This window comes from Tachyglossus aculeatus, chromosome 5 (assembly GCF_015852505.1).
Source record: "Tachyglossus aculeatus isolate mTacAcu1 chromosome 5, mTacAcu1.pri, whole genome shotgun sequence".
Lineage (NCBI taxonomy): Eukaryota > Metazoa > Chordata > Mammalia > Monotremata > Tachyglossidae > Tachyglossus > Tachyglossus aculeatus.
The window spans coordinates 70966011-70980472 of NC_052070.1; the positions used below are offsets into that span (position 1 = coordinate 70966011).

Genomic DNA, 14462 nt, shown 5'->3' on the forward strand with positions numbered 1-14462 from the left:
GGAACGGACCGTGGCCAGCCCCGTCTAGGAAGCGAAGCGGGGGTAGAGGTGATAGGTCTATTTGGGGAAGTTTTGCCAGGGGGAAGAAAAGGAAATTTTTTCCCCAGCCGTTTCATGCTCGTGAAGCAAATTATAATACTTCCCTTGGAACAGTGCGGGCATGTGAGGAATCTTCAACCGTGTGTGAAAAAATACAGCAAGCTTCAGGGGTAGTTTGCAGACAGACAGGGCCCTATCATCACTCATCAGCAGCAAAGTTAATAGCTTTGCTGAAGGGAAACGCAGTGAATTTCAAGCAGGCAAGGGGATTGTAGAGGGAAAAAAGACAGTAACAAGAGCAGGGGACATGCTTCATTCAGCAAAAACCTTTGCCACAGTAATGGACACTGAAGCATGATTTGTGCAGTGCATTGATTCTCTTCTGGGATTTTTCCTTTGTCTTTTAAATTTCTCCCGTTGCCTACCCAGGTAGGGATTTAGGGCAGGGCTGAATATCTGGATCTGTTATCTCCTCGCCTTCTCCAGAAGGGATCCTCCAGGGTCTAAGTGTCAAGCAGAAGGGGAATCACTAAAGGGAAGCACATGATAATCAGCCTTCAACCCGTATGCTTGAGTTGGGGGCGGGGGCGGGAATAGGGGAGTCATCCTGGATTTTTGTTGTGTTGTTCATGCTGGGTTCCTGTCCACCACCGCTGACCCCGTACGGTTGCTGACTGCTTCAAATCAAATGTTGAACTCTTCTGAATGTATAGTAGAAGTGAATATTAGCAGCAGGGTGGTCTAGTGGGAAAAACATAGTCCTGAGAGTCATAGGACCCAGATTCAAATTTCATATCTGCCACTTGCCTGCTGTTTGACCTTAGGCAATAATAATAATAATAATAATGGCATTTATTAAGCGCTTATTATGAGCAAAGCACTGTTCTAAGCGCTGGGGAGCTTACAAGGTAATCAGGGTGTCCCACTGGGGGCTCACAGTCTTCATCCCCATTTTCCAGATGAGGGAACTGAGGCCCAGAGAAGTGAAGTGACTTGCCCAAAGTCACACAGCTGACAGTTGGTGGAGCGGGGATTTGAACCCATGACCTCTGACTCCAAAGCCCGGGCTCTTTCCACTGAGCCATGCAGCTTCTCTAAGTCAAGTCGCTGAACTCTCTGTGCTTGTTTCCTCAGCTGTAAAATGGAGAGTAAATGGCTGTTTTCTCTCTTCCTTAGACTGGCATCTCTGAGTGGGACAGGGACGGTATCTGACCTGATTGTCTTGTATCTACCCCAGCACTTAGTAGAGAGCTTGGCACATAGTAAATGTGTAAAATACCTCAATTAGTGGCCTGGGAGCCAGAAGGTCAGGGGTTCGAATCCCGGCCCCTCCACTTGTCTGCTGTGTGGCCTTGGGCAAGTCACTTCACTTCTCTGGGCCTCAGTTAAAATGGGGATTATAAGAATGTGAGCCCCACGTGGACAGAGACTGTCGCACCTGATAAACTTGTATCCACCGCAGCACCTGGCACATAGTAAGTGCTTAACAAATGCCATCATAATTAATTATTATTATTATCAGAACATAGAGTTTTGCAGTACTGTTTGAAGTCTGGTTTCAGTACATGGTGCCCTCTCCATCCTCTTTCTTCTGGGAGACTTTTTGGAAATTAACCAAGGACACAGTTATGATCTATCTTGTTTCAAAGTAACCTAAGGGAGATCTGGAAACAGCGCTGAGGCTCAGCTTTGTCTCTGGTGGGGGAGGAGGAAGGGGGTTGCTTGGTGTTTGAAAAAGGGCTGGCATTTATCCATCACTAGCAGTAAAATTTTAGTGAGGGTTTACCCAGGATAGTCATATTCCGCCGTTAAGAAGTCCCCTGAAGAGGGGAAGCTAAATTTTATCCCACGAAAAATTCATATCCTTAGCCCATTTCTGAGTGGTAAGGATTTCCAATTTTTCATCTAAGCAGCAGTGGAAAAAAAAAATTAGTTTCTGGTTCAGTTCCTGTTTTGGAACTGCCATGGCTACCGCTGGCATCTATACTGGTTTCTTATGTACTGTGGAGGGGGGTCTAAGACTGTCCAAAAGTGTCAGTCGAAAACAGCTCCCCTGACCTGAAGAGGATGTGTTCATTGCCCACGGTACTGACCGGCTTCTGTTCTTGAGTTTGGTTCGTTGGGCATGTCTGGGGCCCCAGAGCCTTGCTTGCAACGCGTAGTTTGCGAAAACCGGGGTGCAAGCCTTCCCTCCTGTGCCTTCTCTCCCTCCCCACCCCAACCCATCCCAAGCTGCAGCCGTGAAGAGCTCTCTCTTCCGTTCCCATGTGTAGGAGGCTGCAGAGGGCAGTGTGTAATTACTTCATGTGGTGAGATTAATGACTCCTGCCCTCCTTCCTTCCTCTCATCAGTCCTTATTTCCATGCTGTCTGCCTGTCGGCATTTGCGTCCCCAATGGCCGGCGCTAAGACGAAAAATTAAAGGTGAAGTGAAAAGACGCTTCATTAAAACATAAAGGATAAGGACTGGTGGGAGAATTTAGAGGTTGGATTTCTAAATGTCTTTTCCAGTCTCCTTTGGGGTGTCGTTTTAAAGCAGCCTCAACTGAGAGCCCCCAAGCTGTGGCGATTCCCCGCGGGTTCCGGCCTGTCTCTGCGGTGGGGTCTGATGGCCTCGGCCCCGTCGGATCCTCGTTCTTCCTGGTGGTCGTCAGCCTCTTCAGCTCTAGGACCCGGTCTCAAGGCAGGGGTGATGGCAAATGCCTCTTCTCCTGGCTTCCTCCTTCTCCTGGAGAATGATGAATGAGTCTGCACGGGCTCCAGCGAACGGTGGAATATGAAATCCTATGGAGCCACCTTGGTTATGAGATGGATATCACAGAGCTGCTTATTATGCACTGTGGCGTAATGCAGATTATAGATGTGACCAAACGGTAATTAGCAGAGCTGGAGCTGTAATTAAACGCTATTGTGCTGCACTGTGGTTTCTCGTCAGGTTTCTGTTGCAGAGTGGAAGGAAACCGAACAGTTTCAAACCCACAGGTGCCCTTCCCCTTCCTCCCTCCCTCCCGCCCCCCTCGTCCCTCAGCCCTCTTCATGCAAACAAGTGAGTGAATCTGCCGCTCCCAAGCCCTAAGAAGTCAGGGTCTCTCCCGGATCAGCCAACTTCTTTCCAGCCGTCCCGTGATTCTCAGCAACCAGCTCATCTGCAAGGGCTTCCCCTCTGGATACTTTTCAGCAGGTTCAGTCGAGCAGGCTAAATTAGGAACCTGCTGGGGGGTGGCGGCTGGCTTCCAGTATGCCCTCTCAGCTACAGGACTTGGTTTTCTGGAGGGATCCGCTCACGGTGGGACCTAGGGCCGCCCAGGCCCCCTCCACTTTCCCAGCCGCGTCTGGGGGTCCCCGGGCTTTCCAGCGAGTCCCCCCGTACCCGCTCCCCGAGAAATAACCGCCCCTGATGGGCGGGGGGACCTGCTTTCCTCCTCTCTCAGCAGAATTACGTGGCGGCCAGAACTGAAACACGGGGAGCCGGGTGAAGGAACGGGATTGCGGCATGCAAGTGTGTGGGCGGGCGCTGCCAGAGGGTGCTCAGGGGTGCCCGGGGGTGGGGAGGGCGGGGCGGGTTGCTGATGGCACTCCCTTCGTCAGGGGCAGGCCCCTAGTCTAGGGAGCCGGTCCCGGGGACGTTGATCCTGCCATGAGGAGTAGGGTGGGGAAACGGGTGCCAGGCCAAGGGCCTGAAGAAGAGGCAGATCACTGACCTCAACTGCTTCCGACTTTACCTCACCCTCACTCGGGGCACCTGCCTCTGGTCTTTCCAGTTCAGGGGTTTCCTCCAAAGAAGGAACTGAGAAGAGACCGGCAGGCAAGAGAATCTGCTGTGTTTTCTGAGCTCCTCTTCCAGTTTCAGTTGTTAAATCTGCAGCCATTGGACTCTCCCAAGGGTCAAAGACTTTCCTTCTCTAATGCCTCGTCAGCTACTTGCTCACTGGGCCGGGTTTGAGAAAGATTCGGGAATGGAGGCTCAGTGTGTTTCTCGTGCCCGACCCTGTCTTTGTCCCTACCCCAGTGGAGTTGCTCGGGCTGAGCCTGCAGACCAGGAGGCACGGGTAATTTCAAGAGACCTTCAGAAACCTACCTGCTAGTGGAATTCCATACTTCCCACTCTGGGGGGGAGCAGGAGGATATAGAGAAGGACGGAGCGGGAAGCAGATTTCGTGCAGCTGTTTTCCAGATACATTGACCGTTGCGGGGAAGATTCACTCTGCAGCTTCTACTCTAGCTAATTGTTTCATAAAAAGGCAAGGTTAGAGAAGGACAGGGTGCCGGGGATGGGGGGGGGGGGGGGGGAGGTGTAGAGCGTGTGACAACAAGCAGATAAGGATAATGTTTTGGCAGCTGTTCAGGGATGAGAATTAGTCTGAATCAGAATTGGAGCTTTCTGTGGACTTTGACAGTGATGATCTGCAAATAACAATGACATTCCAAGCACAGAATCGGGAGCTAGCTGCGGGCAGTGAATGCAGCAACGTCCTTACCTCAGCTTTTACTACAGTCTCCTGATGGGTGAATAGGTAACCGGGTGTTGAGTGTCCAGTGAGCGGAGCACTGCACTGACCGCTTGGGAGAGTTCGGTAGAGAAGCAGCGTGGCATACTGGATAGAGCACAGGCCCGGGAGTCAGAAGGTCATGGGTTCTAATCCCGGCTCTGCCACCTGTCTGCTGGGTGACCTTGGGCCAGCCACTTAACTTCTCTGGGGCCTCAGTTACCTCATCTGTAAAATGGGGATTAAGACCGTGAGCCCCACGTGGGGCAATCTGAGTACCTTGTATCTACCCCGGTGCTTAGACCAGTGCTTGGCACAGAGTAAGTGCTTAACAAATACTTACTTATTATTATTAATTAGAGGACACGATCCCTGCCCTCAAAGACTTTACGATCTAGCAGGGGAGACCATCTCCGAATAATGTCCGGACGGTGACTGAACCGGTAAGTGGATGAATAGGTGCTTAAATAGGAGAGGTCCGTGAGCTGATGTGTTTAGAAGCACTCCCGGCAGGTGTAGGCTTGTAGGTGCATAGGGGTGGCACACCAGGCAGCGGAGAGGAGGCGGAAAAGCAATCGGGCACGGCCAGAGTGAGGAGAGGCCGCGAGCAGTCACGGGAACGTTGGGGGTTGGAGGGACCGGTGATGGTCCATCCATCAGGACGGTATAGAAGTTCCATTTTAGAGCAGGCCAGGCTAGTTTTCCCAGACGTGTTCTGCTACTCTTCTAAGAGCTGTTGAGCATCCTACCCAAACTGGATCTGCCCCGGGGCAGAACATCTAGCCCAGAACACACATCACGGTCGGGAAGATGGCTCTCCCTGCCTTTGTGCTCGCTCTGGCTTAGCTTGCCTATTGGTACAAGTGTTCAGTCGTGGGAGAGAATGGAGTTTAACCATCTGGGAGCTAGAGGCACGCAGATGGCATCTGTCAGCCCCGATGGTGTCGGCCTGGTAAATGCCCGTGTTGAAAGAGTTAAGAGGCGCCGTCCTCTGACTTCCTCTCTGTTGTCCCGCTGGGCCCGGGCTGCCCGTTGACCCGGGAACCCGTGCCACCCTATTCTTGGGAACGGTAGAGGGACGCCTGCTGAGGCACTGCTGGCTCCGGTTTTTGACTCCTTTTCTCTGTAGATGTTGCATCTGCTGTTCCTTTAGGCACCCCTTTCCCCCGCCCTCCACCCTGTGCTAGAATTGGAAGCGGCATTTAAGTGTGGAACAGATAAGCATGCTGGATTCATAGTCCCCCGTAGCCATTCTCATTAACCAGTCTCTACCGTAGTCTTCTGACTGAGAGACACCCATCAGGCTGGGCCCGGCCTGTCCTTAACAGTTGAGCAGATTGTTCAAGCAGGGGGGGAGAGGACCACTCTCTCTGCTCAGAAACGATGCTTTAGCACTCCCAATGACATCACATCAGCATTCTTGGGCTCAGAGCATGTACTCTCCCCTCATCCCAGCGTTAGATGCCCTGCCTGACTTGTGTTGTTCTTGATGGGAAAAGGAGAAAGAGAGAGGGAGAAATTCATTCATTCGATCGTATTTCTTGAGCACGTACTGTGTGCAGAGCACTGGGAAGGCCCCGTCCTTTCAAGGATTATGCAGTCATCAACCGCAGTGGGATTTATTGGGCGCTTACTGCATCCAGAGCCCTGTACTAAGCGCTTCGGAGAGAAGCAGCATGGCTCAGCGGAAAGAGCACGGGCTTTGGAGTCAGTGGTCGTGGGCTCAAATCCCGGCTCCGCCAATTGTCAGCTGTGTGACTTTGGGCAAGTCACTTCACTTCTCTGGGCCTCGGTTACCTCATCTGTAAAATGGGGATTGATTGTGAGCCCTCCGTGGGACGACCTGATTGCTGCGTAGCCTCCCCAGTGCTTAGAACAGTGCTTTGCACGTAGTAAGCGCTTAATAAATGCCATCATTATTATTGTTACAATGCAACAGAGTGGGTAGACAACACTCCCTGCCCATTCTGATTTTACTGCTTCTCCAAGTTGGGGCCTCTGGGTTTCCCCTGGAAGCGGGGCAAGATTTGAAGACGGCCTCTAAGTAGCCAGTTGTGGAAGGTTGGGGGGAGTGGAGTGTGTAGAGTGAAGGTACCCTTTACAGGAGAGTTAGGATTGGGAGTGGGGAGAGCCTCTCATTCCCGATGATTAGGTGTGTGTGAGGCAGGGAGAATGAGCCAGGAATTAGTAATAGGGGGCCAGATGCCTTGAGGGCCTCCCCAACTCGCTGGGCATCAGATGGAGCGAAGGTGCGACTCCAGTTGTAACTCAGCTTCTGCTTTCTCTTCCCCCACAGATGGAGTCCCCGGTCTCCACGCCAGCCGTGCTGCCACTGCACCTCTTGGTGCCCGTGGTCAGTAACGACATCTCATCCCCCTGTGAACAGATTATGGTCCGCACTCGCTCTGTCGGCGTCAACACCTGCGATGTGGCGCTGGCCACGGAGCCCGAGTGTCTGGGCCCTTGCGAGCCTGGCACCAGTGTCAACCTGGAGGGTATCGTGTGGCAGGAGACGGAAGACGGTAAGTGCTCAGCGTGGTGCTTTCTTCCCTTCTCAGCTCGGCGCCTGCAGGGGGTAAACTGCGGATTTGTAGCGCGCGCGGGGACCACGTCAGGTAGGTGTCGGGTGTGTTGTCCCACCCTCGGCTGGGAACGCTGGCACCGAGAACCACAGCAGAACTTCTTAGGAAACGATAAGTGAGTGGCTAGGAGGGTTTGCGGGAGCTGCTCTCTCTGATTAGTTGTTACCCCTTCGCAGCTTGGGGTCCCTTACGCCTCGAGATTTTGTAATCTGTCACCTGGCAGGGGGCAGGGCAGGGGTGGGTTTGGGGGCTGGGGGGGCTCGCAGTTACAGACTGGAAAATATCTGGCCCCTTCCTGCTCATTAAGCATTTGACTGCTTCTAATGCTCTGCTTCCTAAAGCAAACCCTCACCTCTCTGTGATGGTTGCCTCTGTGAGAAAAGTATAAATGGGTGGAGACATAATCAGTGGTATTTATTGAGCATTTACTGTGTGCAAAGCAGTGTACTAAGCACCTGGGAGGGTACGATACAACAGAATTTGCAGAGGCGTTTCCTGCCCATAAACAGATTAGACGCTCCAGGTGGGAATTTAGAATGGGAGCCACGAGTTCCAGTTGTGAATTTCTCTGAAGTTTCCAGGCCCTAATTTGAGAAACTGAGTCAGGCTTTGGCATCAAAAACTTGGCATTTTTTTTTTTTGAAGTCAAGAAGAGCACATCTAATTATTTTAGATGATCACAAGCTGTGTATTGAATCTCCAGTAGAATTTACCCCACTCCAGTCACATTCCCTTAGGATCTGCACTCACGAAGGTCATGGTTATCCGTTTAAAGTCCACAGTGTGGTAAGAACCGATGTATTATGTGCTTAAAGCATCCCGTGTGCCTGGCTTTTCTGTTGGCAGTGGTGACACAGTGAAGCGACAGTTTCTAGGTTTAACTGCTGATGGAATTTCACCCTGTGCAGAGAACAACTTGTAGAGGACACAAACAGAGCGAGATAGCTTATGTGAGCCCTGTGAGGGACAGGGGCCCTGCTTAATTCCCATTGTGTATTTTCTCCCGGCACTTAGTACAGTGCTCTGCATGCAGTAAGCGCTTAACGCTACAGCTACTACAGCATATACTAACTGGAAATGACAAAGCAGCTTATCCCCGATTTTAAAAAAAAGAAACAACCACCAGTCTGCCTGTGGCCAAACGATGAAGCAGCCACAGAATCTGTTGGAATGAGGAACACATCAAGACCACAGCTTGGGGCCACAGAGCAGGCGCCAGGCCTCTTTGCCTGTGTAAGTCAAGATGAGTGACAGAGGAGATCAAATTTCCTTTCTGAAGAGGAAAAATGTTTGTGGGTGTGTGGGGCTGATGAAAAAAACTTCAAAAACCTGTGATGATCCAGAACTGTGTTCTGTTTCTGAGGAAAGCTATAATTTAAAGCTTCCTGACTGTTCCTCCGCCTGCCCATCCCCAGGGATGGAGTAGCCAGTCATAATCAATCGTATTTATTGAGCGCTTACTATGTGCTGAGCACCGTACTAAGCGCTTGGGAAGTACAAATTGGCAACACATAGAGACAGTCCCTACCCAACAGTGGGCTCACAGTCTTAAAGGGGGAGACAGAGAACAAAACCAAACATACTAACAATCAATCAGGGGTGTTTACTGAGCACTTTCTGTTTGCAGAGCGCCGTACTAAGCACTTCAGAAAGAACGCTAGGTGTAGTAGGCGTGGTCCCTGCCCTCAAGAAGTTTAGAATCTAGTCAGGGAGATGAACATAAATTACAGGCAAGGGAGGCGACAGTGTGAGGATATGTACAAAATTGCTGTGGGGGGGTGGGATGAATATAAAAGTGCTTAGGCGATACAAACTGAAGTGCCTAGGTGACGCGGGTAGCAGCGTGGCCCAGTGGATAGAGCACGGGCCTGGAAGTTGGAAGAACCTGGGTTCTAAAGCCGGCTCCGGCATTTGTCTGCTGAGTGATCTTGGGCAAGTCACTTCACTTCCCTGGGCCTCAGTTACTTCATCTGTAAAATGGGGATGTGAGCCTTGTGTGGGACATGTACTATGTCTAACCTGAGTAACTTGTATCTACCCCAGGGCTTAGTACAGTGTGCCAGTCACATAGTAGGTGCTTATCAAGTACCACTTAAAAGGAAAAGGATGGGGAGATTAGAGGGTAGTCGGGGAAGGCTTCCCCCGGGAGATAAGATTTTATTAAGGATTTGCAGATGGAGAGAGTGGCTGTCTGTCAGATATGAAGAGGGAAGAAAATGTCGGCAGGAGGGAGGCTGGTGTTAGAGGAGTGATATGTGTGTGGGCTGGGTTGTAGTGGGAGAAGGGTGAGAATAGGTAGGAGGGAGAAAGCTGATTGAGTGCCTTAAAGCTGATGGTGAGGAGTTTCTATGTGACGCAGACCACTGGAGGCTTTTGAGAAGCGGGGAGATGGGTGCAGATTTTTATTATTTTTCTTTAAGGACTAATGATTTGGGCAGTTGGGTGAAGTGTGAACTGGACTGTGAGCCTATTACGGACAGAGAGTGTGTCTGCTAATTCTGTTGTACTGTACTTTCCCAAGCATTTAGTACAGTGCTCTGCACAAAGTAAGTGCTCAACAAATACAATTAATTGGTTTATTGAGATAGAACCACGAGGAAGCTGATGCTTTAGTTGAGACGGGGTCTTACAAGTGCTAGGACCTGTGTGGTAGCAGCAGCTTGGACAGGCCAGATTCTAGATCCATTGTACAGCCTATAACCAATAAGATTTGGTGGCTGAATATATGGTTGAAGGAGAGAGATGAGTCAAGAATAATGCCAAGATTACAGGCTTGTGAGTCAGGAAGGATGGTGGTGTTGTCAACAGTGATGGGAGAGTCGGGGGAGGAGAGGGTTTGGGTAGGAAGATGAGGAGTTCAGTTTTGGACGTGTTAAATTTGAGTTGTCGGCAGGACATTCAAGTAGAAATGTCGTGAAGGCAGGAAGAAATGTAAGTTAGCAGAGAAAAAGAGAGGCTGGAGGTGGAGAACTAGAAGGCGGGGGTTGGGATCATCTGCGTAGAGATGGTAGTTGAAGCTGTGGGAGTGGATGAGTTCTCCAAGGGAGTGGTTGTCAATGGACAATAGAAGGGGACCGGGACCCTCACAGGTTAGGGGAGGGAGTTGGAGAGTATCCAGTCAAAGAGATCGAGGCGGAGGAGTGGTGAGAGAGGTAGGAGGAGGACGGGGAGAGGACAGGGTCAGCGAAACCAGGGTTCGACGGCATTTCCAGAAGAAGAGGTTGGTCCGCAATGTCAAATGCTGCCGAGAGGCCACAGAGGATTAAGATAAGAGTAGAGTCCGTTGGATTTGGGGGAGAAGGAGATCACTGGTGATCCACTCAATGTAACATCATTTCTGCCCGTGTCTCTTTGGGGATGACTGGGGCCCAAACCCACCTTTTCTGCTAATGTTGCTGTTCAGTTTTCAAACCACTGCAGCCTTGGGGGTCATATTATAAAACTTCCAGAATCATAACGTTTTCTCTAAACTTTAGAACAGGGACTGGCCCTCGGGCTCTCCCCCTTTCTTTAGGATCTTAACTCTTCAGGCATTATGGGGTCCCCTTATTATCCCTAAATCGGAATGCTTTCTTTCCGTTATATTCCAAGCAGGCTCTCTCCACTTTGCATTGTTCAGCAACGCCGTAGCCTGCTTTTTTATTTTTTTCGATGGAAAGGGACTCGATTATGGTCAGACTTCCTTCAGCGGAGTACCTAAATCGTAACAAAAACCATACGCAGATCGCTTAAAAGGGCAATCCCTCCTGGTTTCTCTCCTATGAAGAGAAGTCAAGATTTGATGCTTGCATTGTAGTCTTCACTCTAATTATGCTTCTTGTACCGTTTTCTACTGAGGTCTGCCAGCATCCACAAAGCAGAGGCCTTTATGGCTGATTCAGAAGCTGCAGAATCTTCAGAGAACGTGTGGTCTCCGGCAAAAACTAAGCCACCTTTCTGAGAGCAGCCGCAGGGGCCAAGGCCTCATTTCTCCCCGCACGCCGTTCTGTGTCTCTTTCCTGCTGCGCGCCTCTTCTTTGGTTTTCCGACCCACTCCTCAACTTTGACCTTGGAGGCATCTTTAGATTCCTGCAGCTTTTGTCTCTTTTTAGGATGCTGGTATTTCAGCAGACGAGGGCAAAAATCCTTCCAGGCTAGGTTCACGGTTGGAGTCTCCGCCATCAGGGAGACTTGACTGCTTAGCTCGCAAGACTAGAAATCCAATGTTTATTCTTGCTTTTCGGCTGCCTGGTAAGCACCTCCCAGCTTCGCTACGCTTCCTCTTCGACCCGGTCTAGCAGCAGCGATTCTGTGTCTCAGATTATTGCCTGTAAGACTGTTAACTTTTTGTGAGCCATCTCCCTTCTCTCATGGATTGTACTCTCCCAAGCGCTTAGTGCAGTGCTCTGTATACCATAAGTGGCCATTGATTGATTGATTATCGGCATTATCTTATTGGGGATTATTCGACAGCTTGAAGATGTTTAGATCCCTGCCAGATCAGAACCCCGACGCAGGGTCTTGAAGGCACGGCGTGTGGAATTTTAGAGCTGTACAATTTGGCAGATAATAACTATTGTGGTACTTGTTAAACGCTTACTATGTGCCAAACACCGGGCTAGATACAAGCGAATTAAGGTGGACACAGCCCCTGTCCCACCTGGGCTTCACATACTAAGTCGCAGTGACAAAGATTTAGTCCCTGTTTTACAGGAGAGGGAACTGAGGCCCAGAGAAATGAAGGTCACCCAGCAGAAATGTGGTAGGAGCCAGGGTTAGAACCCAGGTGCTCTTTCCTCTAGGCCCCGCTGCTTCTCTGGTTTTGGTGTGAAAGGCAACAGAGAGAGAGACACATTGGTCCTCCCAAAAAGCCCGAGCCTCTGGGTAGTCAAAGCAGGCTTCGACCCACTTCAAATGAGTGAAGATCTGCACGTCTCATGACGCGTTTGTAGACCCACGTTGGCTAGTGACAATGTAAGTAGTAAAGTTTCAGGGAACCTAGGTGGTCTGCCTTTATTAGTGAGGTGTAAGTGGGTTGTGCCCCGTGGCTGCTCTGTAGTTTCAGGCAGTAGGGTGAAGAGAAGGAATCTACTGTGTATCTCTTTGTGTGATCCTCCGGACCGTAAGCTCGTTGCGGGCAGGGAATGTGTCTGTTATATTGTTATATTGTACTCTCCCAAGCACGGAGTACAGTGCTCTGCACACAGTAAGCACTCAGGACTGACTGACTGACAGGCAGACTGCCTGATCCTCCTGGGTCCACATCTCTCCCGTAATGGACGTTCTAGCTAGAACGGCTTCCCTAGCTATCCGTACTAGGTCCGTGATGTCTTCGGCGATCTGGGGCCCAGGAGACCAGGAGGAAATGGGCCGGTCGTCGGTCCGAGCGGAGGAACTGGGGGCAAGCGCCGGGAGGGAAGAGAGAGAAAGCGTCCAGAGGCCGGGCGACGGGGTGGGAAGCTGCAACCGCCGCCGGCTTTTCCCAGACGGACCGTTGCGGCTTCTGTGTGCGTTGGCCCCCGTTTCCAAGGAGAGCCCTTGGCCCCGTTTCAAACTCTGCGGTTAAGTCGGGTGCTCCGGTCTGTGGCTTGCAGCTTTCTCATTATTGGAGTAATAGTCGGCGGTTTTGCTTAGCAGGAAGTGAGTTTGCCTGCAGTGAGCCGCGCCGAGGAGGGCCTGCCCTTGACTGTTCATCATCCTCACCTACCTGTGGTGCCTCGCTGCTGCGCTCCTCTTTCTGCCAGATCGTCGGCCCGCTCTTTTGAGGAAGGGGCCGCGTCTAATCTCTGTGTGCGGAAATGAACCGTCTTGGCCGTTGCCCTTATTTTGTTGGGTACGATTCTGACGTGGGGCTGTAACTGCGTGAACCATTAAATATCTAATTATAGAGCTTCTCCCGGAAAGTAACACGACGCTGGCGCTCTCTTCGCCGCAGCGGCAGGGTTTTCTTTCGCCCTTACCGTAATTAACTTCCCTGTCCTACCTGTCACTGTATGCCCTGGGGGCCTGCGCTCACCTGGAGATCTGGGGCAGGGTGACCGGAGCCAGTTAGTTGCCCACCTTGGCCAATTGCATGGCGGCCTGGTTCCCCATAGAAATGGCTCAGCCAGTAGCAAGGGAGTATTGAACCCAAACATCTTTGTCTGGCACAACAAGCCTTCATAGCAACGGAGACCACCGCATGGCAACAGCAGCCACTGCACAAAGGAAACATTAGGGGAAATCACCACCCTCTCTCCCCCTCACTTCTCTCCCCTCCCCCCCTAGAAAACCCCCCCCAAAACAAAAAAAAAAAAAACATCTTTCCCCATTTCTTTCATGAAACAATTTTGGTCTACCTCACACAGACAGCCCTGTCACCTCCTCCTGGGGATTAAGCAGTCTTACTGATTTTTTTTTTAAGCAAATAGCCCAAGAGCTGTTGGTTCTGAAGCGATACATCTAATCTCTTTTGCCCCAGGGAGCAGAGGAGTTGGGTGTATCATTAGAGCTCCATCAGAGGTAAAAACAGGAGAAGAGTGAATCCACTGGGCGTCACAGGGTTTGAAGTCGACCCATTCCCCAGGCAGTTTGGGTTCTGTGCCATGTCACGAGGCCAGTTAAGCTGCTGCAATGGAGAGAGGAATAGGAGTTATTAAGTGACCTTGTTTTCCCCTCAGAAGGTGTAGTTCCCAGCCAGTATGGGCAAAATCCTGTTTCCAAGAAGCTGCTGCTGCTTTAGGATAAAGGAAGAAGGTGTGGGTGAATTCTCTTGAGCTGTTGGGGACGCCACACCCAGGGTTAAGTTATTAGTGCTGGAGTTTAGGGTGCAGGATAGGGAGGAAAGAAGGCCTGTCAATTAAGTTGGCTGCTTGGGGAGGGGGTGGCCGGGGGCGGGAGAGGAGGAGGGGACTTGGCCTAGTGGATAGATCACGGACCTGGGAGTTGGAAGGACCTGGGTTCTTATCCCGGCTCTGCCGCTTTTCCGTCGTGTGACTTCACTTCTCTGTGCCTCACGTCCCTCATCTGTGAAATGAGGACTAAGGCTGCGAGTCCCATGCGGGACAGGGTCTGGGTCCGACCTGATTACTTCATATCTAACCCAGTGCCTGGCACCTAGTAAGCGCTTAACAAATGCCATTAAAAACACAATTAACTTGTGGAAGCGGCAGGACTACCTGGCTCACCGAGGGGCCTGCCAGCCAACCACTGGGTTGCCATTCCAGACCTCCGTTTTGTCATTCCCAACTTCTCTGGGCTTGTTTTTCAGGTTAGCACCATTTAAAGCCAATTATGCTCGGGTGTTATTGCTGAGGCTGGGAATGGGGAAGGGCAGCACAGGATCTGAGACTTCGGTTGAACCCAGCTCCCCCGACAGCTCTGAGTTCATCTCTGCC

General features: G+C 51.1%; 1 protein-coding gene across 4 annotated transcripts in view; it reads left to right on the plus strand.

Moving 5' to 3' along the window:
- Positions 1 to 14462, plus strand: part of ZNF609 (zinc finger protein 609) — a 160018-nt gene that overhangs the window by 119437 nt on the left and 26119 nt on the right. For all 4 annotated transcript variants that reach the window (XM_038746310.1, XM_038746309.1, XM_038746313.1 and 1 more), the window contains exon 3: positions 6822 to 7047. In XM_038746310.1, coding sequence (XP_038602238.1) covers positions 6822 to 7047 — 226 coding nt within the window. The remainder of the gene's footprint in view (positions 1 to 6821; positions 7048 to 14462) is intronic.